Below are 25354 nucleotides of genomic sequence, written 5' to 3'. Positions count from 1 at the left end.
GGTGCCCCATTGCATATGTGACCCCAATGCACATGCATAACCTCAGGCCTTCCAGCAGCACGGGCCCTGGAAGCCTGGCCTTGGAACGCAACCTGGCCCTAACCGGCCCACAGCCTAACGATGCCTCAGGCAACCAGACGTGTGGGGCTCATCCCCTGACCAGGACAATGTGGCCTCCCTCCCCTTCCAGGCCGCTGTCCCGGGGGCAGAGGGAGGGATGCAGGTTCTTACGGTTGTCCTCATTGACCAGGCCGTAGCAGACCTCATAGGCTGTGATCTCGCCATTGGTCTCCGCTGGCTCAGCCCAGCTCACCTGGGTCACGGTGGAGGAGACAACGTTGAAAGCCAGACGCCCCGGCTCACTGGGTACTGGGGTGGGGGTGCAGGAAGAGAGCTGTCAGTGGCAGAGAGAGGGCAGAGTTCTGGGAGGTAGGGGGCAGGGCTAGGCACACTGGCATCAGGGTAGCTGGGAGACAGATGGGTGGTCGTGGGAGGCCTCACCTTCCTGGTGGGTGCGACAGGACACCAGGGAGCTGTAGGGGCCCTCGCCCTGTGCCCCGTAGGCGCACACCTTCATCTCATAGTCGCAATATGGGTACAGGTTGGTGAGCTCCACCGAGGGTACCTTGCTGTCAAGCAGGTGGGCTTCGGACTCAGAGTCACCCTGGATCCAGTACTTTACCTGCTCCCAGGGGAGGGACTGGTCAGCAGGGAGTGGGCAAACACCAGAGCTGTTTGTCCCTCCACTGACCTCCTGTCCTTATTGTCCCCTTTGCACAGATGAGACATGGAGGCTGCGAAGGGTTGAGTGACCAGCCAGGTTCACACAGCAGGGGTGGGGCACAGTGAGGGGCACAGGGGAGTTTCCTGGGTGGAGGGAGGGGTCACATTCCAGGAAGGAGGGCAAACGTTTGAAAACTCCCCTCTGAAAATTCCCCCAGGACAGATGGGGGTTCCCCTGTCCACTCCTGCTCAGCCCACTGGGGCCAAGTATGCCTGCTCTCCCTCAGGGCCCTCTGGCCTCGAAAGGCCACCTTCCCAGTGGGTGCCAGGCCTCACCATCCAGTGCCTTTATCACCCCCGACCTTACCCTGTACCCTGTCGGTTTGCCAGGAGGGGGCAGCCAGTTGAATTGGATCTTCCGGGAGCCTGCAGCCTTGGCATTGGGGTTCTGTGGGGCACTCAGGTCACCGTGAGCGTGTGGGATTGGTGACAGGGTTTGGCCTGTGAAGTTCTTGTCCAACTCATCTGTAGTGGGTCAAGTCAGGGTAGGACAGCCAGCTCAGAGAACCCCTCTTTTGAGGGGGGCAGGAACCCATCCTGACCACCAGGGGGTGCCAGAGACCGAGTTAAACACGCAAGACTCCATCCTTCCTCAGCACTCAACAGACACCTCGGAGCTGGTGGCCTCCACTGGTGCTCCATCCTGCCAAGCTTGGTAGAGGGCCCAGGAGGGTCTCTGGAGGAATGAGGAGGTGGTCTGCCCCCTTTCTGTCTTGGCATGTTCCACATGAGGACATTTGCTCCACCCCCCAGCTTCCTCTCTCCTCTCCCATTTCCCCTGCAAGTCTCCTCTGGGGGTGGGCTCACAGACACCACCACACTGGGGACTAAGGACCCATAAGAACTAACTGTTTCACCCCTTCCGGAAACACCTGCATTTTAGTTGAAACTGAGGCTGAAGTCAAAGGGCGAAGGCCTAATGGTGGGATTCACGGCACCCTCAGCGTGGCCACAGCATGACCCCAGCCTCTCTGGTTGAAAGTACGGGTGTCAGATAAAATGTAGGACACCTAGTTAAACTGGAATTTCAAATAAACAACAAATACGTTGTAAAGGATAAGTATATCCCAAATATTGCACGGGACAGACTTATCGTGCAAATGTGTTTGTTGTTTATCTGAAATTAAAATTGAACTGAGCGTTCTGTATTTTTACTTGCTGAGACTGGCAGCCTTCTTTGAGAAGGCCCCAGCCCTCCCTCCCCACCTGCTTAAACTGACTCCACGCTCTGCCCACCTCGGTCCCCGATGATGACAGTGGCCGAGTGGGGCTGGCCCAGGCGCGCCCCGAACTTGGGGTTGCTGAGTTGGATGTGGAAGCGGCGGGTCTGGCGGCCTCGCAGGAGAGAGTCCATCTCCTGCAGCTCGAGGAGCTTCACCTGTAGCTCCTTCCAGGTCTCCCCAGGCTGGAACAGCAGCTCGCCCTCCGCAGGGATGTAGTCCTGGGAGTGGGCAGGGGTCAGACCAGGCCTGGGAAATGAGTCACGGCCACACGCTCCACCCAACCTCAGGGACCCTGCAGAGCCCATCACACACAGACTGGCCCATGTGGACACAAAATGGTTCAAGTTTATACAGCACCTCCTGTGTGTCACTTTACAAATGTAATCCTCCCAGCAACGTGAGGCAGAGCTATTACTGGCCCCATTTTATAGAGGAGGAACTGAGGCACACAGAGGTGAAGAAACTTGCCCAAGTTCACACAGGTAGTTGTGGTGGAGCCGGGATTTGAACCAAGGCTCAGAGAGAGATGGGTGCACGGCAGATCTGGAGAGTCTCACACAGGCAGGTTCTCATTCTGGGGGAGCTGGGATTTGCAGGCCCCTCTGGGAGCCGGAGGAGCTGTCTGTCCCCCACCCTATGGCTCTGAAGTCTAGGATCCAGCCAGGTCCAGGTCCTGCCTCCTGGGTGAGGCACTTCCATCAGCTCCAGCTTTCTACTTTCAATGCCCCAGAGCTTTCCTGAGTGTCCCGGGATGAGAGTGTCTGTGTGTACCTGTGTGCAGTGGATCAACTGAAACGTGGGGGTGTGTGTAGGAAATCCTTCTCTCACACATAGCCACTAGGTGGCGCTCCAAACTAACATTTCAATTCCGGGCACAGCTAGTTAGGCCTGCAGTTAACACCGCGCAAATTCAAATGCTACAAAACCCAGAAAGCGAGACAACAAGTGTGAGAAAAGCAGCGGGGGGGGGGGGGGGGGGGGGCCCGCGGGGGGCGGGGGGCGCTTCAAAAATGTCAAAGTCATAAAAGACAAAGCCAAGGAATTTTTCTAGATGAAAGGAGACTAAAGACATGACAGCAAAACGCAACGCCTGATCTTTGGCTCCTGGATTGGGGGTAAAAAAGCTATCAAGGACATATCGGGACATGTGGGCATGGGGAGATCTGAATATGGACTAATTATTAGGTACTAGTACAATGTGAAGGTTCACTTTGGTGATTACGTTGTAGTTTTGTAGCCTGACCTTGTTAGCAGCTGCCTGTTGAAGTGTTTAGGGTGTACAGGAGTCTACAACTCTGAATAGTTCAGCAAACAGAACTAAATAAAACCCTCTCCCTTTCTCTCTACAGCCATAGATTTAGAGCTATAGATCTACAGATATATCTGTATCTAGATCATGCATGTGTACCTACATCCATACATAGAGAAAAGTCAAATATTAACAATCGGTGAAGCTACGTAAAGGGTAAATGGGTGCTAATTTGATTAGTTTCTCCATTTTTCAGTAGGTTTGAAGTTTCTCAAAATAAAAAGTTGGGAAATAATAAAAATATTTTTTAAATTGTTAAATACCACCAAAGCATCTTTATAAAAGCATAATAGGATAGCCAGACTCTCTCGTATAACAGGGCCCATTCAGTGAAATTTCTGGACATAAAATTCTTTGGAATTTTTATTGGGAGTATTGGAGCAGTAACGAGAACTGTTCATACCAGTATAAAGAAGACTCAGGTATGGCCAATTGCTGGGCCCATGCTTTCTTCTGTGTTTGCTGAAGGGGCCTGTGGGCTCGGTGAGACTAGACTTTATAACTTTTCGAGTGAATTTTTTATATGAATAGTTTTAGTCTTTAAATGTTGGTAATAAATTCAGAAAAACAGGCAAACAAACTTGTAAGCTGAACAAAGCACGTCCACCACTTGGATTTGGCTGCTCCCTGAGACAGGGCCAGTGATAAAGGGAACACCGGCCCAGGCAGACATCACCCTCTGCCCTGAAAGGCTGACTTTGAGCCTGGGCCCGGGAGGGCCTGCCAGGCAAACAGTGACAGCTGTTGGGGCATCTCCCTGGGCACATGGGGGCTGCGATCCCACCTCAAGAAGCCCAAAGCCCCCAGACTGGGGCAGATGGGAGAGTACAAGTCTCTATGAAGGGTTTGTTGGAAGGGGGACATGAGTGGTCTGGACATGTCTCTGGCCTCAGTCCCTGGCAGCAATGGGGTACCCAGGGTGTCACTGGCACTTTTGGTGAGCAAGACACCCCTGCCAAAGGGAGGGAGGCACAGGTGGACATGTCCTTGGGAGGCCAGCCAGGGCCGCCACCAGCATCCAGGACTCAGGCAGCAGCCATGTCCTGCTCCCACGGGGCCCCTGGGATGTGCCTCCAGCCCTATGCTGGAGCCTTACCCGGCTGCCCTTTGCGGTGTTGTCTTGCGTACGGTAGGAGACCTGGGACTTGCCGCTGTCCAGGATGCGTCGGACGACGGGAATGCGGGCTACTTGCTCCTCACCACTGACCAAGTATTCGGACTGCTCAAAGGACACTATCCCGCTGGCTGCAGGGGGCCCGGGCAACGGTCAGCGGGGTCCTAGCCTCCGTCCCTGCTCAACTCCCACCCTCCCTCCGGCCCAGTCCAGCCCAGACGCAGGAGTTGGCTTGTCACCCCCACCCCACCACTCCCTGGGCAGGGCAGACGAAAGGGATGGAAAAATTCTTCCAGAAAAAGTTGAGGGGCCTGGAATAGTGTCAGGGCAGAGAAAGGAGGCTAGTCAGGGGTACAACCCGAGAGGGGGCCCTGAGTCCCAGGAGCAGGTAGGGAGGGCAGCTGGGGTGTCCATGGTGCAACGCCTTGCCCACCCTCTAGATAGGTTCAGGCAAAATGAACCCCCAGTTCCTTCCTGCTCTGATTGTCCTGGCACCCTAGGGAGGGCCGTTCAATCCCCTCAGTTCCATGGCCATGAGGGTGAGCTCAGGGAAGGATGTGGGTTGGCTCCAGAAGGACCTGGCACCCTGTGATTATAACAGAAGCTGCCACATGGAGTCCTTGGCACCAGGCAGTGTGCAGAGCTGTACAGCCACATACGCCTCACAAGAGCCTGATACGCATTTTACAGATGGAGAAACCAAGGCTCAGAGAGGTTAAGTGACCTGCCTAGGCCACACAGTCAGGCCCCACTTCCTCTTGGATCCCGGGAGGAACGAGGGGCCCCAGAGCCCCTTTTGTGCCCCCTGCTCCGCCACCCTGACTGACCTTGCTCCTTAATGATGGTGATGTTTACCAGGCGGTGGCCAAGGGTGGCAGTGCCCATGGGCACATCGATGGCCTCTACCAGCAGCTGCTTCTCATCGTCATCCTCAGGCCGGATAAAGAGGGGCACCCGCACGTCCACCAGCTCCACGCCCTCCTGGAACTCCACCATGCCCCGGGCGTCTGGGTGGGTATTGGGAGGCGGTCAGACGTGGGGCATTGGCCACACTGGGGTGCCACGCGGGGAGCCTGCCCACCTACCTTGGTCCGAAATGAGGGTATAGTAGCCGGGGGCCACCTTGAGCTCATGGAAGGTCCCCTGTGCCACGTGCTTCTCTGTCAGCTTCAGCAAGGGCTGCTTGGCCGAGCGTGGTGCCATCAGCACCGTGTCCACGATGGTGTGGTCCTGCCTGGGGTGGGGGTGGGGGGCACGGCAGGTGAGGAGGTGTTAGGCTGGCTAGGAGGCTGGCACTTGTCCCTGCCCACCTCCTGCCTGTCCTCTCCCCATCAAGGGACAAGATGCAGGGCAGTAAAAAGTGCATGGTCTTCAGAACCAGGCAGTCATGGAGGCCCATGCTGGTCCTACCACCTTACCCTGTGGCCTCAGGCAAACCCCTGCACCCCCCTGAGCCTCAGTGTCCTCATCTGTGAAATGGGGCTACCTTCACCCACCTTACCGAGAAGGGCTGGGGATGCAAGGAGTAGATGTAAGACAGCAAAGACTAAGGGTGTGGGTGCTGAACCAGATGGTCTGGGTTCAAATCCTGGCCCTATATCTTAGTCAGGTAACCTTGAACTTCACCTCTCTGAGCCTTGGCTTCCTCATTTATAAAATGGGAATAGCCATGGTACCTCCCTCACCGGGCTGATGAGAGGGGTGATAAGACAGCCACGCACATGAAGCCCTGAGAACAAGGCCTGGCCTATCGTCAGCCCTCTAGATGCCGTTCTCCATGGCTCCCACTGACAGTGGCGAGCTCAGTGAGAGCTGTACTCGTTATGGCATGGTTCTGTCCTCTGTGCACGGAGGCCCCACTCACTCTCCCCCTGACGGGCCAGGACTCAGGGTAGGAACTGAAAGCGGTGTGTGACCTGCTGGACCCTGGAGGAGGGATGGAGCCAGGCACAGGGTCACCCTGATCTTGGGTGGTCTGTTTGGGTCCCTGTGGTCTTCCTGTTTGTACAGGGGCTGGCTCATAGTGAGGGCTTCACATTACTGTTTCTTGAATGAAGGTCCTATACCCATAATAGACACATGTGGCCCTCCCTTCCCATGGTTTGGAGATGGGGCAGGAGGTGGTGGAGCAGGGGGCAGATGGGGCAGGTGGCTGAGGCTGGGGCTGTCCAACCTGTGTGTCTTCAACTCACTTTTTCCCGGCATTGGGCTGCTGCCTGTGGGCGCACAAAGAGGGGCCCATGAGCCAGATGGTCCCCTGGAGCAGCTCCCCCACCCAATCCCGGGCACCCAGGACCTACCGGAACTTAGTCTGCTGGAGCTTGTGTGCGCCTGTGATCTGTCTGTATACCTCGTTCAGCTGCCAGGCAAGGGAGGGCCATGAAACAGGGGCCCTGGGTGAGCCTCTACCCAGAGCCATCCAGGCCCAGAGGACCCCTCAGGGTTGGCTGGGGGCATGCCCATGGCCTCGTCCCCTTCAGGAAACATCACAGGGAACAGGTCCCAGGACGACTCCATGCCAGGCACATGTCCAAGGATGCGCCTCTTTCCTACCCGGAAAACCCAGGTTCCGCAGCTGCTTTCCCATTGCTTTCCCACCCGCCGGTATCACACCCGTGCCCAGAGATGCCAGCTGCCTGGAGAACGGCTTCTTTGGCCCTTACATTCTCCTCCACCTCCTGGCGCAGCTGGTCACATTCTCGAGTGTCAGGCTTCAGCAGGTTCTCGGTGCAAAGGCGGGCGAGGCGCAGGGACAGCCCATAGGGCACTAGAGGCAGGCAGGGATGGGGTGGTCAGCCCCCTGCACAGCGGTCACTATGGAAGTCCCCTCCAGGAGCCATGCTAGGATGGGGGACAAGCGGCTGGCTGGGGACCTGAGGCGTGTAGCCATCAGGTAAGACAGAAGGTGGCCAGACCTGTGCCTGCACCCAACACCCAGAGAAAAAAGGAACGGTGTGATCCCAGACCATGGAACAGCAGTGAGCACGCCCCAGGCCCCAAGGGCACTGCCAAGACCGCAGCGCCCAGCCCTGGCCCTCACCCAGCTCTGTGGGGTTGGTGCTGGCAGCGTGAGCGGCAAAGCCAGGCCGCTGCACGTTGTTGGTGATCTTCCAGCGGACCGTGTCACGCCCCTTGAGGTTCCCACTGCGCAGCATGGGCGTGTCCAGGTGGTCCGAGGCCATCAGGTTCTCCCGCAGCATGTAGTGGTCTTCCTTGAAGCCCACCATGTGACCTGCGGGACAGGGTTCTCAGCACGGGGCCCTCCCGAAGCCCTCCCAGCCACACCCCTTCAGGTGGGACCCCGGGACCTTGTGCCTCAATTCCAGACTCAGCCCTCACTTCCCCTCCACCCTAACTGGGGGAAAGAGTGGTCAGAGCCTCACCACCTCTGCCAGTGCTGGGCCCATACCTCGGTTACAGCAAGGGAGCAGTGCCAGGCAGGCCTAGGAGCAAGAGGTGAGGATGAGGGCTGGGCCAGCCTCCCAGCCCAGGTAAGCCCCTCCAGTCACCACCCCCACCCACTCCAATGGTCCAGAGAAGCCACAGTGCCTCCCCCAGACACCAGGATATCCAGGCACTTGTAAGGATCCAGGTGTGGGGCACACAGGGTGGGTAAGAGGGTGATGGGGACGGAGTGTTCCCAAAATTTGTGCCGTGGGATGCATGGTCCTGCCAGATGCTTTGTAAAGGTTCTGTGATCAAACCCAGTTGAGAAGCACTGCATTCCCCATGCTCCTCTTATAGTTTCACTATGCATACAACTAGATCAAAGGCTCTGAGAAGTCCTGCAGAAGTCCGGAGATCAAATGTATTTGATCACAGACCTCTTTCTCTGCAACACATGCTAATATCCCTCAATGCTGGAGGTTACTACAGAGCGATGCTTCTGCCCATGCAATGCCACCCTCCATGCTTTCCTGTGTCTTTCCTTCCCTGTTGGCTCCCATGGCCCTCTGCGTGTGGTTCCCGCCAGGCTAGTTGCTCCCAAGTAGCCAGCCGCTCGCTCATGGTTGGCAGAGGTGAGGGGCTGGGGTGGAGAAGGCACTAGAGCTGGGCAGAAGACGTGGGTTTGCCTGGCCTCTGCCACCTACGGGAACCCTGGTGGGGAGGTGGAGGACTGTAGTGGGGACCTTGGGGGAGCTGTCACCTTGCAGCAGGCACAGTACTTCCAGCAGAGCAGGAGCAGCAGCGCCAGGAGCAGCAGCAGGAAGATGAGCAGGGGGATGAGCCACCAGAAGGAGGCAGGAGGGCAGTCTAGGAGGGAAGAGGGAGAGCAGGAGGAAGGCCATGCCCACTCCCCCCCAGGGACTGAGTGGGCACCCGCCGCTGGCCGCCAGCTCACCCTTCTTCCTGTGCACGAGGACGGTGCTGTTGGGCCCGGGCGCGCCGTCACCCTCCACGGTGTAGCTGTAGTTGCAGTCGTCATCCTCGTCCCGGAAGGAGCAGTACTCCACCACCTCCTCCGCTGAACCCACAGACAGTCAACAGGGCACCCACCCCACCCCGCAGCACCCCAGGGCCCGGTGAGGTGTCCCCTACTCTGGGGCCCACCCCACTCACTGCAGGACAGGGGGCACCTCCCTGGGGAAGAATGCAAGTCCCTTGACATAGGGGTGGGTCCTGCCGTGCCCTGCGCAGGAGCGTCAAAGGCTGCAAATCTGTGCCCCACACCCGCCCATCCTGAGCATCACTCAGGAGCTGGGCTTCTAGAAAATTGATCTGACCTAGAAGAGAGGAGGCTGTGTAGCCTCATGGCCTAAGTATGTGCCCCTTTCCTGTCCCTGCCCAGCTATGTCCCCTGCCCAAGCCTGGTGCCCCCACCCCAGACTCTTTGGTCCATCATCAGCTGTGCCCCCTGCCCAGGTCTGTGTGCCCCAGCCACACCATGTGCCCCCTGCCTGGATTCTGTGACCCCTCCCAGGTCTGGAACCTCTGTCTGGACTGCGTTACCTCAACTTGGATTACGAGCTGCCTGCCCTGCTCTATACCCCCTGCCCATGTGAGTGACACCCCTACCTTCCTGGATTCCCCCCTGCCTAGGCTCTCAGCACCCCTGGGCCTTGGCCCCTGATCCATACCTTTCTTAAGCTCATCAACCACCTTGACCTTGAAGCTGCACTCCTCGCATGTGCGCCCCTTCTTCTCACCAGTGCCCCAGGCCTGGCACTGCACGCAGGAGCGCAGGTCCTCACAGAGGCCCAGACGGACCTGGTGGGAGAGGAGGAGCAGACGGGCACTGTGCTGGGTGGGCCTCTGTCAGGCCCAGTCCCCCAACCTCACACCCTTGTCCGGCTCGCTCCTGTGGCACGAGGCTCATTCCCTCCTGTCCACCTCGCCCCGTGCCCAGGGTTCCCCTGCCCACACCCCAGCCATCCTGGTCTCACCGCCGAGTAGTTGATCTCGCAGATAGTGTCCGTGTACAGGGACTGCTGGTCGCATTGGCAGCGGCCACACTTGCAGTGGCCACGCCCATTACAGATGCCCTAAAGCAAGAAGAAGAGCGAGTGAGCTAGCTGCACCCCCACCCCTGCCTGAGAAGGTAGGTGATCCTGACTGGGGCGCCCTCTGCCACCCCATACTGCCTGCCTCATGCCCAGACCTACCCCATTGCTGTCGATGCAGGTAGCATTGCTGAGAGGACAGTCACAGCTCAAGCCTGTCCAGCCAGGCTCACACACACACTGGCCCATGGAGCAGCGTCCCCGGTCTGCAGAGAGGAGGAGGGAAGGGGGAGGAGAGCTCATTCACACCTGCAGTCCAGGCTGCCCACCTGCCAGGGAGAGCCTGTGGGAGATGAGCCTTGGGAGCTAGGATGTCTCCAGCCAGGGACAGAGCCACCTCTTCCTCTATTTCTTGGAATTTCATTCCCTCCATCTGCCCCCACTCCATCCCACCTTCTACTTTCCTCTCTGCAGCCAGAGTGACCATCTCAAAACACAAATCCAGTCATGTGGCGCCCCTGTTTAAGAACCACTAATGAGTCTTGGCCAATGGAATAAGGTAAGAAAAAGAAATAAAACATAGAAGTACTGGAAAGTAAGAATTGAAACTGTCATTATTTGCAAGTATCAAGAACATGTCACAAAATATCAAGAAAAATCTCCAGGTAAATTATTAGATTTCATAAGTGAGTTTAGCAAGGTGGCTGGATACAAAAGTTAACGTACAAATAGCTAGAAAATAAAATCAAAACCTCCAATGACTCCCTTTTGCCCAAAGGATAAAATCCAATATTCATAGACTAGATTAAGTGTTGATTCACTATAGCCTACAGGCCAATCTACCTCGCTACCTGTTTTTGCAACAGTTTTATTGGAACACAGCCACACTCACACTCATTTATTTACATATTATCTATGCTGCTTTCTGCTACAATGCAGAGCTGAGTTGTGACAGAGACCACAAACCTGAAGTCATTTATTTCCTGGCCCTTTAAGAAAAAGTTTGAACTAGACTAGAATTGGACGCTTCTTGGACTAGAAGCCAAACCCCTCGTGCTCTGGCCTTGCCTCCTTCCCCAGCAAGCATCTCCCTCCCCTCCTCTCTTGAAGCCCTGCCTGTGCCAAATGTGTGCCTTTCTCCAGATGTACTGGCTTCTCCTTTTATTTCTCCGAGCACGCTTTAGGATGGATAGTTGAAAAGGAGAGACGTCAGACAAAAGCAAGAATGGACAAAAGGGTAGAAAAGCAGGGGCTCGACCCCCAGTGGCAAATAGGCAGTTGAGGCTTAATAAGCATTTGATGAGTGGATTTTCATTCATCCTCCTCCATTCAACCATCAATCCTTCCATGTGGCACCTGTCTGGGTCCTATGACTCCTGCCCAGCTCAGAAGCTTTGGCCGATATCGTGCCCATGGCTTGGGCCACACTGTGTTAGGCCTTGGGGGGCTACAGAGGACATGTAACTTCAGGCCATGCCTGCTAGAAATGTAGCATCTTCTGAGAGAGGAAAGATCGCCATGCCATATGCCACCAACCCCTGAGGGTGGAGCTGGGTGGAGCTGGGTGGGACCCACCCTAATGAGATAGGAGAGTGAAGAAGGGAGGTGGACACAGACTGGTGGACCTCAGGGAAGTCAGGGTCCTAAACACAAGCAGAATGTCACGCTGGCCTTGGGCATCAAGTTTATAGAGGGGGAAAGAGGTCCAGGTTGGGGCTGGAGTTGGGGGGGCATTCAGGGAGTCCAGAGGAGGGCTGGGTCTAAACTTGGGGATTCTGACTCACAGCCTGGCGATCCCAACCTGGGTCCTGACGGGAGACCAGTAGGGCAGGACAGGGGCTGGGCACCCAGGCCACCCTCACTATCCCGCACCCCTACCACTGGCCGCCATGGCTGCTGAGCTCACCATTGCACAGGAACCCAGAGGTACGGGGACACTGGAAGTTGTCGTACTCGCAGAATTGACCCTCGTAGCGGCCTTCACCATAGCACACGCATTGCCCACACTGGCACTCGCCACGCCCCGAGCACGGCTTGTCCTCGCCCTCCCGCAGGCAGGGCTGTGTATCACTCAGCGAGCCGGTGGAGCAGTTGCAGTTTTTGCCACTCCTGAGGGAGAAACCACTTACTTCCCTACAGCCTGGAAGAAGGCTGGGGCTTTTACCATCTCATTTTACAGATGAGGAAACTGAGAGGCCCACGGTGGGTCCAAGTCATGCAGACAGCAGTGGCTGAGCTGACTCAAACCTCAGTCCCCTGGGATACCCTCCCATGTCGCGTCCTCATGACAGGCTTGTTCAGTATCTTGAAGTTCTAAAAGCCTTACTACCCTTCATTTATGAACTCATTTCTGATTAGGTTACATGTGCACACGGTTCAGAACACTGAAGGTACTAAAAGGATGGAGTGAAGAGTCAGTCTCCCTCCTGTGCCTGTCCCCCAACACCCAGTTCCCACGCCCTGACGGCCACCACTGTCCTGATTCATTATGTCTATCCTGTGATAGTCTGTGTATCTGCATATTTCAAAGTGCTTTGAACTGGATCCACCTAACAACTGGACGTGCCCCTCTTCTAGCGCTTTCTGTGGCCCACCACCCACCCTCAGCCGGGCATCCAGGATGTGCCCAGGGTCAGCCCTGCTGCCCTCCTGGGCACTGCACACTCACCAGCCCTCATTGCATACACAGTGTCCACACATGAAGTCTCCATGGAAGTGGCAGTGAGGTGACTGCACTTCTTTTTGCTAAAACAAGAACATGGTAGGGTGTATGGGGGGCCGCTGCCCCTGCCTCTCAGGGCATCTTGCGAGGGACAGGTGGCCACAGGAGGCTCTGCTTCCCTACTCAGGGCTTGGGTTGGGCGGCCCCGCTCTTCCCTCCCACCCAGGGTGGCTGTGTCGTACCAGCTCACAGGAGCACACATCACAGAGGATGCCCACATCCACCCTGAGGCCATCGGAGAAGGAAGGCTTCAGATGGATGTTGCCCTTCTTGTCGTCCTCTGGCAGCTGGCACACGTGCATCCCGTCCACGTCCTCGATGGCCCGCAGTTGGACTTGGTAGGTGCCCTGCGGAGACCCCCCTGTCAGCCCAGGCCGGCCCGCCAGGCAACCAGGGGGCCGTTGTGCCTGAAGGCCCTTGACCGTCAAGCTTCCGGATGTGCCTGTTCCCTGACATCCGGCTCCCTGCCTGCCCTTCCTCAGGGCTGAAAGCGTCCTTCTTCCCGGCACAGTGACTTAATCACAACAATGACAGTAACAGCCTCCTTTGGCCCATTCACTCATCGGAGCAATGCTCTGAGCTCCACGTACATTAATCCTGCTGTGCAGCTGAGATTATGCACAAGCGAGGAAAGTGCCAGGCTCATCCAAGGGGCTGACCCAGACGCCTTCACATCCAGGCCTGTCTGACTCTGGAGGCCACACTCTTCACCTCTGTTCAGACAGATCCCCTCTCGCAGGGCGCTGTGTCTGCCCTCCCTGCGCTGGGGCCCCCATGGAGGCGTACCACTTCCCCTCTCCGGATGTGAAAGGACCCAGTCTTCGTCTTCTGGAACATCTTGGAGGTGACCTCTGTCCGCAGGCCGCGGGGGCTGTCCAGGGCCCGGATGTCCAGGTTGGAGCGAATGCGCTAAAGGAGGGCAGGTGATCAGTGCTCTGGGGGAGGCTGGGCTCATCCACTCTGGCCTGGCCTGGCTGTGCTCTACCCCCACCTGCAGGGAGGACTGGGGTGTGGGGGTCAATGTGGCGGAGCCCACAGGAGTGTGGGGCCAGGCCCAGGTGGGCTCCCCAGGGTCCCAGGGACCCTTCCTCACTGGGCTATCCTATTAGTCAACCCTGACTTGAGACATCCTTTGCCAGTTCGGTCTCCTCTCCAGCCCTGCCCCGGAAGGACTCAGACTTGAGCCTGCACCGCCCCTCACATTGAACGCCTCCTGCAGCAGCTCCACGATGTTGGACGAATCCTCCTGCAGCACCCCCAGGGAGGACACGGGGAAATACGTGTGCAGCTTCTGCAGGAGAGAATGCCAGGCCCCAGGCTAAGCCTTGACGAGTATCATCTCGTTGCATCCAGACCACAGCTCTGAGGTTATCCCCACTTTGCAGATGGGGTCGCTAAGGCCTGGAACCTGTGGTGATGCCAGAGCCTGCCCTCTTAGCGTCACCTGGGTTGGCTGATGGACACATCGCCTCCCCTCCTCACCAGGGCACACCCTGGAGGTTTTGAGAGGAAGGGGGGAATGAAGAAGGGCGTAGGGAAGATGGGGGAAGGAGGGAAGGAAGGGGGGAAGGGTGTCTGAGAAGCTCCAAGGACCCCCCTCACCCGCCTTCCCTTCGCTCAGTGAGGCCCAGGCCACCCGCCACATACCTCGTAGTAGCTGTAGGAGTAGTTGGTGACAGCAAAGATGGGGATAATGTTGTGTTTGCCAAGCAGGCGCACCAGCGTGGGCACCGACGGGTAATCCTGTGCCTTGTACTGAGTGTAGGTGCCTGTGGCGTCCAGGTGGCACCTCTCGTCATTGCGATTCAAGATGCCGGCCAGCACGTTAGCACCGTCAGCCTCGTAGTGGAAAGCCGACTCAGTGGAGAACACCAGCAGGTGGGTGCTGTCAGGGCGCCAGCCGATGTCACCCTGGGGACAGTAAGGAGCGGATGCCTACCGAGCAGGCCGCCTGCTGACGACATTCACTGCAGTGTCATGTGGGCAGCGGAAGTGGGTCCCAACATGGGGCTCTGCTAGGCCACAGGGCAAACAGCATGCCACCATCATGAATGACGCACGTAACCGACAGCACGTGAGTGATGACAGTGAACACCGGAAACCAGTGATGGGCAACGGGAAATGGATGCAGCTCTGTGCACATGGTGGGCACCATGCAAGGTCTGAACCATCTGACTGTCCTCACAAGGTCTGAACCACCCTCGAGACTATTTTAACTGCACAGGAAAATGTATCCCATGTCACTTTAGAGCAAAAGGCCGTTAAATAAAGTAAGTACAGCAGTACATGGCAATTTGTTAGAAAATATATGGGGTGATTTTGAAAACTGTGTATTACAAGAGAGAAAATGCTTATGATAGCGTTAAGTGAAAACAAAAAAGCAAGTTTCAGACTCCAGCTACGTAAAATAAGGAAAAGGGAACAAAATATGCTGGTTGACTATCAGCGGGATATTATGCGCAATTTCTGTTCTTTGTTTTCCAAATTGTCTGTTATATGGGTATATTATTTTCAAAATGAAAAAATTGATATGTACATAAAAAGAAGTACCCTCTTCAGCTACCCAGCACAGTTGGAGACTGTGCAGCTTATGGGTTCTGGGAGACTGGCATTAATGGAGAGATTGGGTGGGAGGCTGGCCTCAGGACACTGAAGATTCCAGATGTGCAGGACTCATGTCGGCCTCGATGGCCGATGCAAAAGCAGGCTGTGACTGCTCGGGCTGAGGGACCGTGGCTCCTGGCACATCTAAACCCGGACTGTAATTGAGAGCCACCCAGAGTGTCGGAGCCTGTCTTAGCGGTGTGGGGGCCTCTGCCTGACCCCAGAGCAGGCCAGCGGGCGGCTCGTGCCCTTGTAGAGAAGCACAGCCCTCATGTAGGCTGGGAGGTCCCTCCTTGGCACTCACCGTGCACACGGCCGTCTGTAGGATGGCATCAAAACCACCTTCGGGTGCATCCAGGTTGCCTGAGATCCGCTCTCCTTGCAGTTTCCTCCGGAACTCATCAACATCGTCTGTCAGGCTGATGACATTCTTGAAGGAGAAGGGGGGTTCGCTGTTGGGCCAGGGCTCCTTTAGTCTGGGCAGAAGCGGGAAGGAAAGAGAGAGAGACTCAGGGGGAGAAGACCCCACATTCTCCCGTGCCCACCCTCTCTGGGAAGCCACCACCTTGGCTCATTTCAGCCAAAAGACTTGGAAGTGCCTGGGTGGAGAGGAGGTGGGCCACATGGCCAGGACCCCTGCCCACTCCGTCACTCACTTCTCAGGCCTCATGTCTGTCTGAGGGACGCTGACTTTGTCCACAAACTTGCCAAATCCAATAGTATAGTCTCTGGTGAGATGGCTCAGGACCTCGGCTGGGTATCAACAGAAAAAAGAAGGAGCAGCTGAGCCCCAACATCCCCACATCAACACAGGGGATCAGGGCTGGCTTGGCAAGGAGGAAGAGGGGGGAAAATCCTATTGTCAACACCTTGCATGCTGGGTATCAATTCATGCTCACAACAGCCCTTGTCCCTATTTACAGATGAGGGAAATGGGACTTGGGGGAAGCCTTAGTCAGGCACGGAGCAAGCTGGAGAAGGTAGCCTTCTCTGAAGTCCCAGACCTTGAGGACCCCGCCCTGAAAATGTGGGGAGGGACTGAAAGGGCGGTTCTGATGTCCTGTGCTTCCTTGTGGGCTGGGTGAAGCTGTCCTGAGCCCTGGCCTCCTGAGCAGGTGCCCAGCCAGCTGGGTGAGGCCACCCTGCCCCTCTGTCCTCCATGCTGGCCCAGCTGTACCCAGGTGCTGTCCCATCTGCTTGAGGTTGTCCAGATCATCAGACATGGAGTTGGAGAAGTCCATGAGGATATACAGGTCCACGGGGCTCTCCAGCGGCTCGAACACCTCCAGCTCAAAGTGCCGTTCCTCGCCTGGCCGCAGGCGGACCTGCAACGCCTGGGGGGACACCTGGCTGCGTCGAAGGGTAGTGTCGATCGGGGTCTCCTGTGACGAGGGGAGAGGGACAGCTGGCTGCAGGGTCACTCCAGAGACCTGACGGGGAGCCTCTCAGCCCAGCTGGGGACACAATGGACCCCCATAGATATCCAGCCTTGAGCATGGACGGCCCACTTCCCATGACCCCAGCTCCGGGCACCTCTGTGATCTCGAAGCTGCTTTCCATGACTACCACGCTCTCCGGCCGGCAGCCCGCGGCCAGCAGCTCTGCCTGGGTGTTGCAGCGCCGTTCCTTGAACATCTGGCCAGAAGGAGACAGGGTCAAGGGGAGCAGCCTGTCCCCTGGCTGTCCCAACCCTGGATTTATTCCCTGAGGCTGGGCAGAGGGTATGGCTCATTGGACTTGTCCAGAGCCGGGGTAGGGTGTGGTGAGGCGGGCACCCAGGTTGGGGAGATGGTGCTGGCTAAAGAAGGCAGGCCAGCTGGCACAGCTCACCTCATCGGTGCAGTAGGCACAATCCTTGTCCACACGGATGCACTCGGTGCAGCTCTTCACCTGGGCCTTCTTGCAGCGGTTTGCTGAGGGACGGGCAGACCACTGAGACAGACCTCACCAACACCGAGCCCTTCCCCACCAGCATCCTCACATAAGAGGTGGGGCGTCTCTCCCCAGTTCACAGAGGAGGAAACAAAGGCCAGCAGTTACGTGGTCTGCCCCAGGTCGGACAGCCAGAAACGGGCAAAGTCAGCGCTCAAACCTGGAACTTCCCATCCGAGTCCAGAGGGAAGGATGGTGGGGGCTGAGACAGAGGCACTGGCCCATCTGCTGGCGGGGACACCCTGGTGGTCCCTCTTGCCCACTCCTCCAGAGTAAAGGGGACTGTGTCTGTCTTGTTTATTGCTGTGTCCCTAGTACCTAACCCAAGGCCTGGCGCACAGTAGGTTGTATGTATATACATGAGGTAAAACTCCAGAGCTTCCCCAAAGGTTACTGGCATTCCCACTGGTTCTGTTCAGGTAAAACTATAGGAAGGACCTACTGTGTGCACCCAGTGTGCACAGGGGGTGGTCTCCTGGGCTCCAGGCAATGGCTCTTTGTCACCATTTAACAATGGCTCTGGTGAGACAGCAGAAGCCCTGACCTGGAGCATTTGCTAGTCTCCATGGTGTAAATAGTGCCCTCCTGGTCTATTTCACGCTATCAACGTGGCCACAGCCGACAGGCCACATGGGTAGGAACTGGCTCCAGCCATTTGCCAACCACAGGCACCTGGAGAGCAGGTGATGAGTCACCGGTCTCTCTCTCTCTCCTCCGAGTTCCTACAAAACTTTCTGACTGTGTTTTTGAGGCTTCAGCACATCCTACGAGTGCTGCTTTGCTCTGGGTGGGTGTCCTCTCTCTTCTAGACCAAGTCTCCATCCCCCGGTGTTGTCAGGCTTATGGATCCCCAGCCCTCACTGTGTGCAGTGGTCGGTTTGTTGAATAGCTGAGTGAGTATCTGGGCGAGACACCACGTGAAAAGTCCCCATGTGAGGGCAGTGCCTTGAAGGTGTGCCCCCACCAGGAGGGGCACTGCAGGGGCGTGCCAGACTCACCCATGTCCCCGGGGAAGCTGACACTCAGCAGGATTGCCAGCAGCAGCCTGGTCCATGGGCTGGGATGCGGCCCTGCCATCCTCTTCGTCCTGTATAACAGTAATAATTAACACGCACACCTCCACAGCTCTCATCTGTGCCATCAGCTCACTGGGTCCCTGGCAGAGCTCCACAGGAGAGGCTACCATTCCCATTGCACAGGTGTGGAAAGTGAGGCTCTGAGCGCTCCCGTGATATTTCAAGGCCACCCAGCCTGCGAGTGGCAATGCCCAGGGCCTCTGACTCCTCTTTTCCATTGTCCCCTTCCTTGCCATCCCTGGAGTGGCCACACGCCTGCAGGCCTACAACCTGCCCAGGGAGGGTCCTACCCTCTTGCCTTTGAGGACTCTGGGCTTGGAGCCTATCCCGGTGCCAGGTCTCTGTGCTGGGTTCCTGAGGGCAGGGCTGCTTCTGCCTTTGCCCTTCAGACCCCAGTGGGCCTGGGTAAGGCTTGGCAGGGTACGGCCACCCAATAGGGGGGCCACCTCTAGAGGGCCTGGCTCTACCTTCCTGCCCCCTCCCTCTCCTGGCCCACTTGCCCTCTGGTGAGGGTGGTACAGCCAGGAGGAGAGGGGCCCCTCTCCATATATGGGGCCTGTGGCAGGTGGAGGCAGGTTCCTCAATGGCTGCCTGGCCCATCAGAGGTGCGGTTCCCTGCCCTACCCCCACCTCTGCCTGCCCCAGAGTTGAGTTTTCGAGGCCTCTGGGCAGTTTACCCTTTCAAAAGTTAGCTTGGAGCTAGATTACAATCCCCTCTCCCCCCCCCACCCCCAAACACATACACTGTACCAGCCACCCCAGGAGCGCCATTTGCCTTGGGGTCACTACTAAACCATCTCAGTTCATCAGTGGTCTTCAGGGCAGACACTAGCATCCCTGAGGCCTTTTAAAAGATGGGCAGCCTGCTGCCTCGGGAAGAGAAGGGACTGGCCAGAGCCAGCAGGGCTGCAGAGCTGTGGGAAGTTAGCCTGGCCTCTTTCTCTAGGGCTAGTCCCCCAGGGGTCCAAGCCCACACTATACCCCCTGCCTCCCACCTCCATCCCTCGATCCTTTCTCAGTCCTGGGCTCGTGGGGCAGGGACAGTTCCCTGAGGCCCCTACAATGCTGGGGAGACCCATGGTGGGGGGGGGCAGGAAGGCATTACCTCCCTCCCTCCCATGCATGCAGTCCCCAGGAGGCCACTGGCAGCTCCAACACATCCACAGGCAGAGCCAGCTGGGATAAGGGAGCCCTGAGCCAGTGGAGGGAGCGCTCCTTGGGGGAAATGACTTTCCTGCAGCCTGGGGCGTAGGCACCACACCCACATGCTACACAATACGGCTGCAGACTTGGGCCTCCCTGAGGCACCATTACACACACAGGTACAGGCACTGCAGGGCTGAGCTGGCTCTTACTCATCCTCTGGTGCCCACAGACTGGGCGCACAGCGGCACGAGCCCAGCACTTCATGTACACGACTGTTATCTACTCTGCACAGAGACCCAGTGGGAGAGGTTGCATTATCCCCACTCCTCAGATGAGGAGACAAGGCACAAAGCTGCCAGGCTTCCCCATCCTGTAGCCAGCAGTGGGGGAGCCTGGACGGGACCACAGCAGTCCAATCCCCCCCCCCCCCCCATTTAAACTCCATGTTATCCTCAGAGGCTATAAAATGACAGCAGGCTAGCTATGCACTCACTTGTATTAAAAAAGTTGTAAAAGTAGTTGTCGATGTTAAAAACAATGAAATTTCACGTAAGAGGGTGGTGGGCTTATCGGAAGACGTGGTCAGGGAGGGCTGGACAGGGCACTCTCCAGGCCACCCTGAGCCCCACCAGGCTGCTGGGCCTTTTTATGTACCAGCCCGGTCCCGGGAGTATGTGACTGCCACCCTGAATGTTGTCACTTTCAGCACACAGGGACATGCACACACACTGCGACCCACACGTTCAGAGGCTCTCCCCACACCCACCGCGCCTCCCAACCCACGGGACCCCAGCTTAGCCCTGTACCTGCCCACCACAGCTCTCTCTCCGCTTTTGCATCTCCTGCTCCCTCGGCTGCTCTCTCACCCACGGAAATCAGGGTGAAGGAGACAGGCCCTTCTTCCCCGTTGCTACTCAAGCTTTCCTTTCTCCCCTCAACCCCCAGGGTGGAGACCCTCAGCCTTCACTTCCAGCTCTGTTAGAGGCAGTAACAACCATGGCACTTGTGCCCAGTCCTCAGGCTCAGGGTATGGCAAGGCCACAGTGGGAGGAGGAGGAGTCCAGCCACTGCCCTAGAAAGCCACCTAGAGCCACCACCAGAGGACCACCCAGGGGCCGAGTGGGTGGGAAAGGGGGCAGGCACTGGGGCAGATTACAGAGGTGGGCACAGTCCCCAGGGCTGTTGGATGAGCTTCCTGGAGGAAGGGTGTCCTGAGCTGGCTTTGTGGGGAAGGCAGACATGTGCTTGGCCAAAAGAGGAGAGTCAGGGACTCCCCAGACCCCAGCTGCACTGTGCACCGTGTAAAAGAGGCCCTGTCCAGTCCAACAGGAAGGGCCTTTGCCTCTATGGGGCTGTTCCACCTTCTCTATAAACCCGAGAGGCCCAGCCCAGTAGGCCTACCAGCTGCAGCTGGTTTCTGCCCACTTCTCCCCAACACCCATCCAACACCCAGGCCTCTCTCCCTGCTGCCCTCCTCTAGCCCAGAGGTCTGACAGCCAAGAGCCTTCTCCAGTTCTCTGCCCCTTTGCCCCCAGCTGCCCCTTGGGCACACCCTGGCAGGCTGGGCACCTGCCCTGGGCAACACAGGCAGAGGGGCTAGAGCCCGCCAGCCTTCAGGAAAGCGAAGAACCGGGAAACAAAAGCCAGCCGGCCCTCCCAACCGGCTCCCCTGCATAGTGGACTAGGCTGGGGTGGGCACTGAACTTCTCCTCTCTCCCAGGTCCCAGAACGGGCACCTACCCCTGGCTGCTCAGGGACCTGGAGGGGCGAGCGTGGTGCGGCCCGACGACCTGCTACTGCCCTCCCGCTCTGCGCCCGTGTGGGGGCTGCACCTACCTCGGCGCGGACTCGCGCCCTCCCCGCGCTGGACTCTGTTCGGCGGCTGGGCTGCAGGGGCGCGGCGAACCGGACTGTCGGGAGGGCGGGCTGCAGTGGGCGGGCGGCGGGGAGGGGAGTGGACCACTTTATGGGGCGGCGGCAGGTAGGAAGGAGGCGCTGATGAGTCAGGCCGGTCGCATTCCTGCAGGCGGCGCGCACCTGTCGGGGCAGGAGCGGGAGCGCCGCCGGGCCCGCCCCCCGGAAAAGGCTGCGGCTCCCGCTGCGCCCAGCCCAGCGCCCCGACGGACCGCGGCGGGGCAAGGGAGGAGCCATTTCTTCTCACTCCAGTCAAGCCCCGGCGCGGCGCCTTCCCACCCCTCCAAGCTCCAGACTCTGGTGCCCTGGGATGGGGTGGCCTCTTACCCCCCTGCCGGGATCGCTGTCCTCCCTTCTCCAGACCCCGGGCAGTGGGTCTACGCAATGGCTGGGCGCACCACCTATCTCCTTCCTGTGCCAGCGCGAGAGATGGGCCCAAGAACTGCCCGAAGCCAGGTCTGCCATTCACTCGGTCCCCGCAGCCTCCCCATCAACACCCACGTGTATCCAGAGAGAGATCCCAGCAAAGACTGGGGCCCTGAGTGTTCTCAGGAGAGCTACTTAAACCGTACGATGTAATACCCATCAAGAGGCGAGCACCACCCTGGCATGGAGTAGGCACTCGAATTGTCACAGTTGTTCTTGAAACGCTGGTTCGCAAATCTGACCCCTCCAGTCCCCTGCGTTCAATCTTTCAAGTGCCGCTGATAAATGTGTGTTCAAACTGGAGCCTCTCAAGTTGCTTCACAACCCAAATCGATCTATTTCTCCAGCACCACCTGCCAACAATGCCACCCAACACCCAATCGCTGGCAGTGCCCCTGCCCAATCTATGCAGCTTCAAGCTACTATATTGGTTTGAAATGACCTGTTTAGGGATTTTTCTTCCCTTTTGCACTGTGAACCCTGAGGATGGATCTTTTCAATCCCAGCACCTACCGTGTTTCCCTGAAAATAAGACCTAGCTGGACAATCAGGTCTAACGCGTCTTTTAGGGCAGAAATTAATATAAGACCCAGTCTTATATAATAAATATAATGTAATATAATATACCGGCTCTTACATAAGACCCGGTTTTATATTAATTTTTGCTCCAAAAGAGGCATTAGAGCTGATTGTCCGGCTAGGTCTTATTTTTGGGAAAACGGTAGTACAGTGACTGGTACATAGCAGGTGCTCAATAAAAATGTGGCTGAACGAAGTGGGATTGCTAGATAGCCTCCCTGAGCCTAAGTATTCTCATCTGTAATCAGACTCATGTGCTGCCAAGTCTCCGAGAGATCATGGGAACAGCTGGGACTGAATGTGGGCAAGCCACACAAGTGCTCACTGCAGCTGTGTGAGCCACAGTCGCCACTCAGCCACCTTACTCGGTCGTCTCTGAGAGCTGCTCTGCATGGTCAGGCACTCACAGAGGCTGGCTCCTGGATTTGGGAGCACTGTGGAAGGAGCCCCAGTTTGGTTGAGACACTCAGGTCTGGGTGTGCCAGGGCAGCACAAATGCCTCGTGGAACTGAGCTCCTCCAGCAGGTGTGCACTCCACCCAGAGAAATGGGAGAGCAGCCTGCCAGTACCATCCGTTAGAGGGCTGCGGTAAGTCATATGCACCCCACTGTGGTTGGGGGTGCTGAGACACCCTCCTAGAGAAGGAGACCCAGGCCCAGAGGCAGCAATGTCATAGACTCTACTGGGCTCAGCAGCTCCGTCCTCTCCTCACTGCCAGATTCTTCTCAAAATGACTAGAGGGGCTGGGGCCCTGAAGTAGCTGAGAGGTGAGACTTCTGCCCCAGGAAGGCCCTAAGACAAGCCACGAGTTTCCTCAGGTGTCTTGGAATCTGGGATTTCATTACCTGGAGCCTGTGTGTGGACCTTGAGGGTGGGGAGCAGGGACCATCAGTGATCTAGTGCAAAACTCAATCTGATGTAGAAATGTGGGTTTGCTGGGAAGAGGGTCCTTAGCTTACACTGTATTCCCACATAGGTTCCTCGTCCCCAAAAGGTTAAGAATCATTGTGCCACATATTAATTTTACAAAAAACAAAACCTTGCTGTCTTGTTCTGCACCCTTAGGGCCAGAGTGAGAATGCATGTAGGGGGGCCTCCCTCTCTAGGCTGGGCCAGAGAGTGAGGCCCCTTGCACAGGATGGAGAAGCCCATGACCCTTCAACTGCTGCTCCCAACTCCCCTGCACTTATCATATGGCTTCAGTAGGACTTGTGCAATCACTTATTCATTTTAGAAGCATTTAATGAACTCTAAAGCCAGGTGCTGGGGATACCCAGAGGGATGAAACATACCGCCTGCTTGCTTCAGGGAGCTCCAGGATGAGTTGCGTGTTCTCCAGGGGTGTGCCAGACAATCCACCATTTTTGCGCTTGACAATGTGCATTGTTTACTGGTAGAGTAGTACATGTTTCTATAAATAAATTAAATGATAGACAGGGGATGTGTGATCCAAAGAGTTTGGGGATTAGAGACCCAGTGTCAACCACCCTGTCCAACTGAGGGAGAGGCCTCGAAGGTGGAGAGTCTGTATGCCTGGTTTCTAACCAGGGCTGGGGGTTGCCAATAGACCCCCTTTGAAATTACCATGTTCCCCCGAAAATAAGACCTACCCCGAAAATAAGCCCCAGTTAAGATTGTCAACCAGACAGACGCATTTAGTATGTTATGACGATGTTCCAGAAGAAGATGACATGATTGTATTTGAATAAATGTAGATTGTTGTACATGAAAAAATAAGACACCTCGTGAAAATACGCCCTAACGCATCTTTTGGAACAAAAATTAATATAAGACCCAGTCTTATTTTTGGGGAAACACGGTATGATTCCCCCCCCCGCCAACTTTTTATGTTGACTATTTCCAAACATATAAAAAAGTTGAAAGAAGAGTGTAAAGATCACCTGTATTTTTACCTGGACTCAAGAGTAACATTTTTCCACATTTGCTTTATTGATACCTTTGTCATGTGTTCATATATCTCTTTATTTGAATTTAAGTTGAAGATATCATGATATTTCATCTCTTGCACTCCAGGCATGCATCTCCCAAGAACAGTCCCCCACGTAAGCACAATAACTTTATCACACCTAAGAAAATGAACAAGAATATCCTAATATATGTAATTCAACCCAGTAAAATTCCTTAGTTGTCCCCAAAATGTTACAATTGTTTCCTTTTGAATTCGAGTCCAATCCATGTCACCCATTGCACTTGATTTTTAAATTATTTTTTCAGTTCAGTTGACATTCATATTAGTTTCAGTTGTAATGCATTTGATTGTTTTCGCTTTCTTTTGCTAAAACAGTCTCCCCCATCCCCACACGTTGACCTTTTAGAGACAGGTCAGTTGACCTGCAGAATGTCCCACTGTCTGGATTTGTCTGATTGCTTCCTCATGTGTCATTGGACTTGTTTTTTCAGCCTCCTGTAAACTGGAAGTTAGGTCTAGAAGTCTGATTAGATTCAGGTTAAACCTTTTTTGGCAAGGATGGTCATAGGTTGTGCTGTTTATTTGGGTTGCATTTAATGTCAGTTGCCTCACTGTTAGTGATAATTAACGAAGTGACTGCCATTTATCTTCATTGTAGAAATACATTTTTCACTTTGTGATTAAGAAGTAATCTAGAGGGGGTGATGATGCTTTGTCACCCTGCCCGGTTCCCAACAACCTTTTCACCAAAGGGTTTTAGCATCGCTGTTGATCCTGCCTGAATCATTATTCTTTGGGTTGAAGAATGGTGATTCTCCAGGCCTACATTTAATTGAAGGCATCCTTCTTATTAAAAAAAAAGAGATTTTCTTCATCAACAGGGGATAAGCTGTGTGTTTCCAAAAATATAGGGTAAATGTTTTTCTTTCAGTTTTACAAAATTTAAAAATTAGCATTATAACAAAGCAACCCAAAATATTTTTTTTTGTCCTTAAAACATAAAAATTAGCATCTTAATCACTTTTAAACGTACAGTTCAGTAGCGTTAAGTACATTCACATTTTTGGGGAACAGATCTCCAGAACTTTATCTTGCAAACGGAAACTTTATGCCCATTAAACAGCTCATTTCCCCTCCTCCCTGGCCCTGGTTAAC

The 25354-nt window shown here is 55.8% G+C and overlaps 1 protein-coding gene across 5 annotated transcripts in view; it reads right to left on the bottom strand.

The window, feature by feature from the left end:
* ITGB4 (integrin subunit beta 4) overlaps nt 1-21403 on the bottom strand; it is a 28590-nt gene extending 7187 nt beyond the window's left edge. For 3 of the 5 annotated variants that reach the window (XM_019745596.3, XM_019745594.3, XM_019745595.3), the window contains exons 1-30: nt 21187-21326; nt 18127-18215; nt 17027-17109; nt 16730-16831; nt 16374-16578; nt 15853-15949; nt 15501-15672; nt 14240-14503; nt 13794-13883; nt 13379-13501; nt 12775-12939; nt 12539-12615; nt 11777-11979; nt 10033-10136; nt 9814-9912; nt 9508-9637; nt 8772-8894; nt 8577-8683; nt 7839-7872; nt 7470-7661; nt 7093-7196; nt 6730-6788; nt 6622-6645; nt 5515-5663; nt 5257-5436; nt 4412-4560; nt 2020-2224; nt 1091-1248; nt 502-682; nt 232-369 (exon numbers count right to left, since the gene is read on the bottom strand). In XM_019745596.3, coding sequence (XP_019601155.3) covers nt 232-369; nt 502-682; nt 1091-1248; nt 2020-2224; nt 4412-4560; nt 5257-5436; nt 5515-5663; nt 6622-6645; nt 6730-6788; nt 7093-7196; nt 7470-7661; nt 7839-7872; nt 8577-8683; nt 8772-8894; nt 9508-9637; nt 9814-9912; nt 10033-10136; nt 11777-11979; nt 12539-12615; nt 12775-12939; nt 13379-13501; nt 13794-13883; nt 14240-14503; nt 15501-15672; nt 15853-15949; nt 16374-16578; nt 16730-16831; nt 17027-17109; nt 18127-18205 — 3796 coding nt within the window. In that variant the 5' untranslated portion in view covers nt 18206-18215; nt 21187-21326. The other 2 variants (XM_019745597.3, XM_074319411.2) reach the window with 2 other exon arrangements.
* Nucleotides 21404-25354: the final 3951 nt, after the last annotated feature.

The sequence above is a fragment of the Rhinolophus sinicus genome, chromosome 12 (genome assembly GCF_057876585.1).
Source record: "Rhinolophus sinicus isolate RSI-liver-muscle chromosome 12, RSI-T2T, whole genome shotgun sequence".
Lineage (NCBI taxonomy): Eukaryota > Metazoa > Chordata > Mammalia > Chiroptera > Rhinolophidae > Rhinolophus > Rhinolophus sinicus.
The sequence above is the reverse complement of the archived record's forward strand: the minus strand, read 5'-3'. Positions and strand labels throughout refer to the sequence as shown.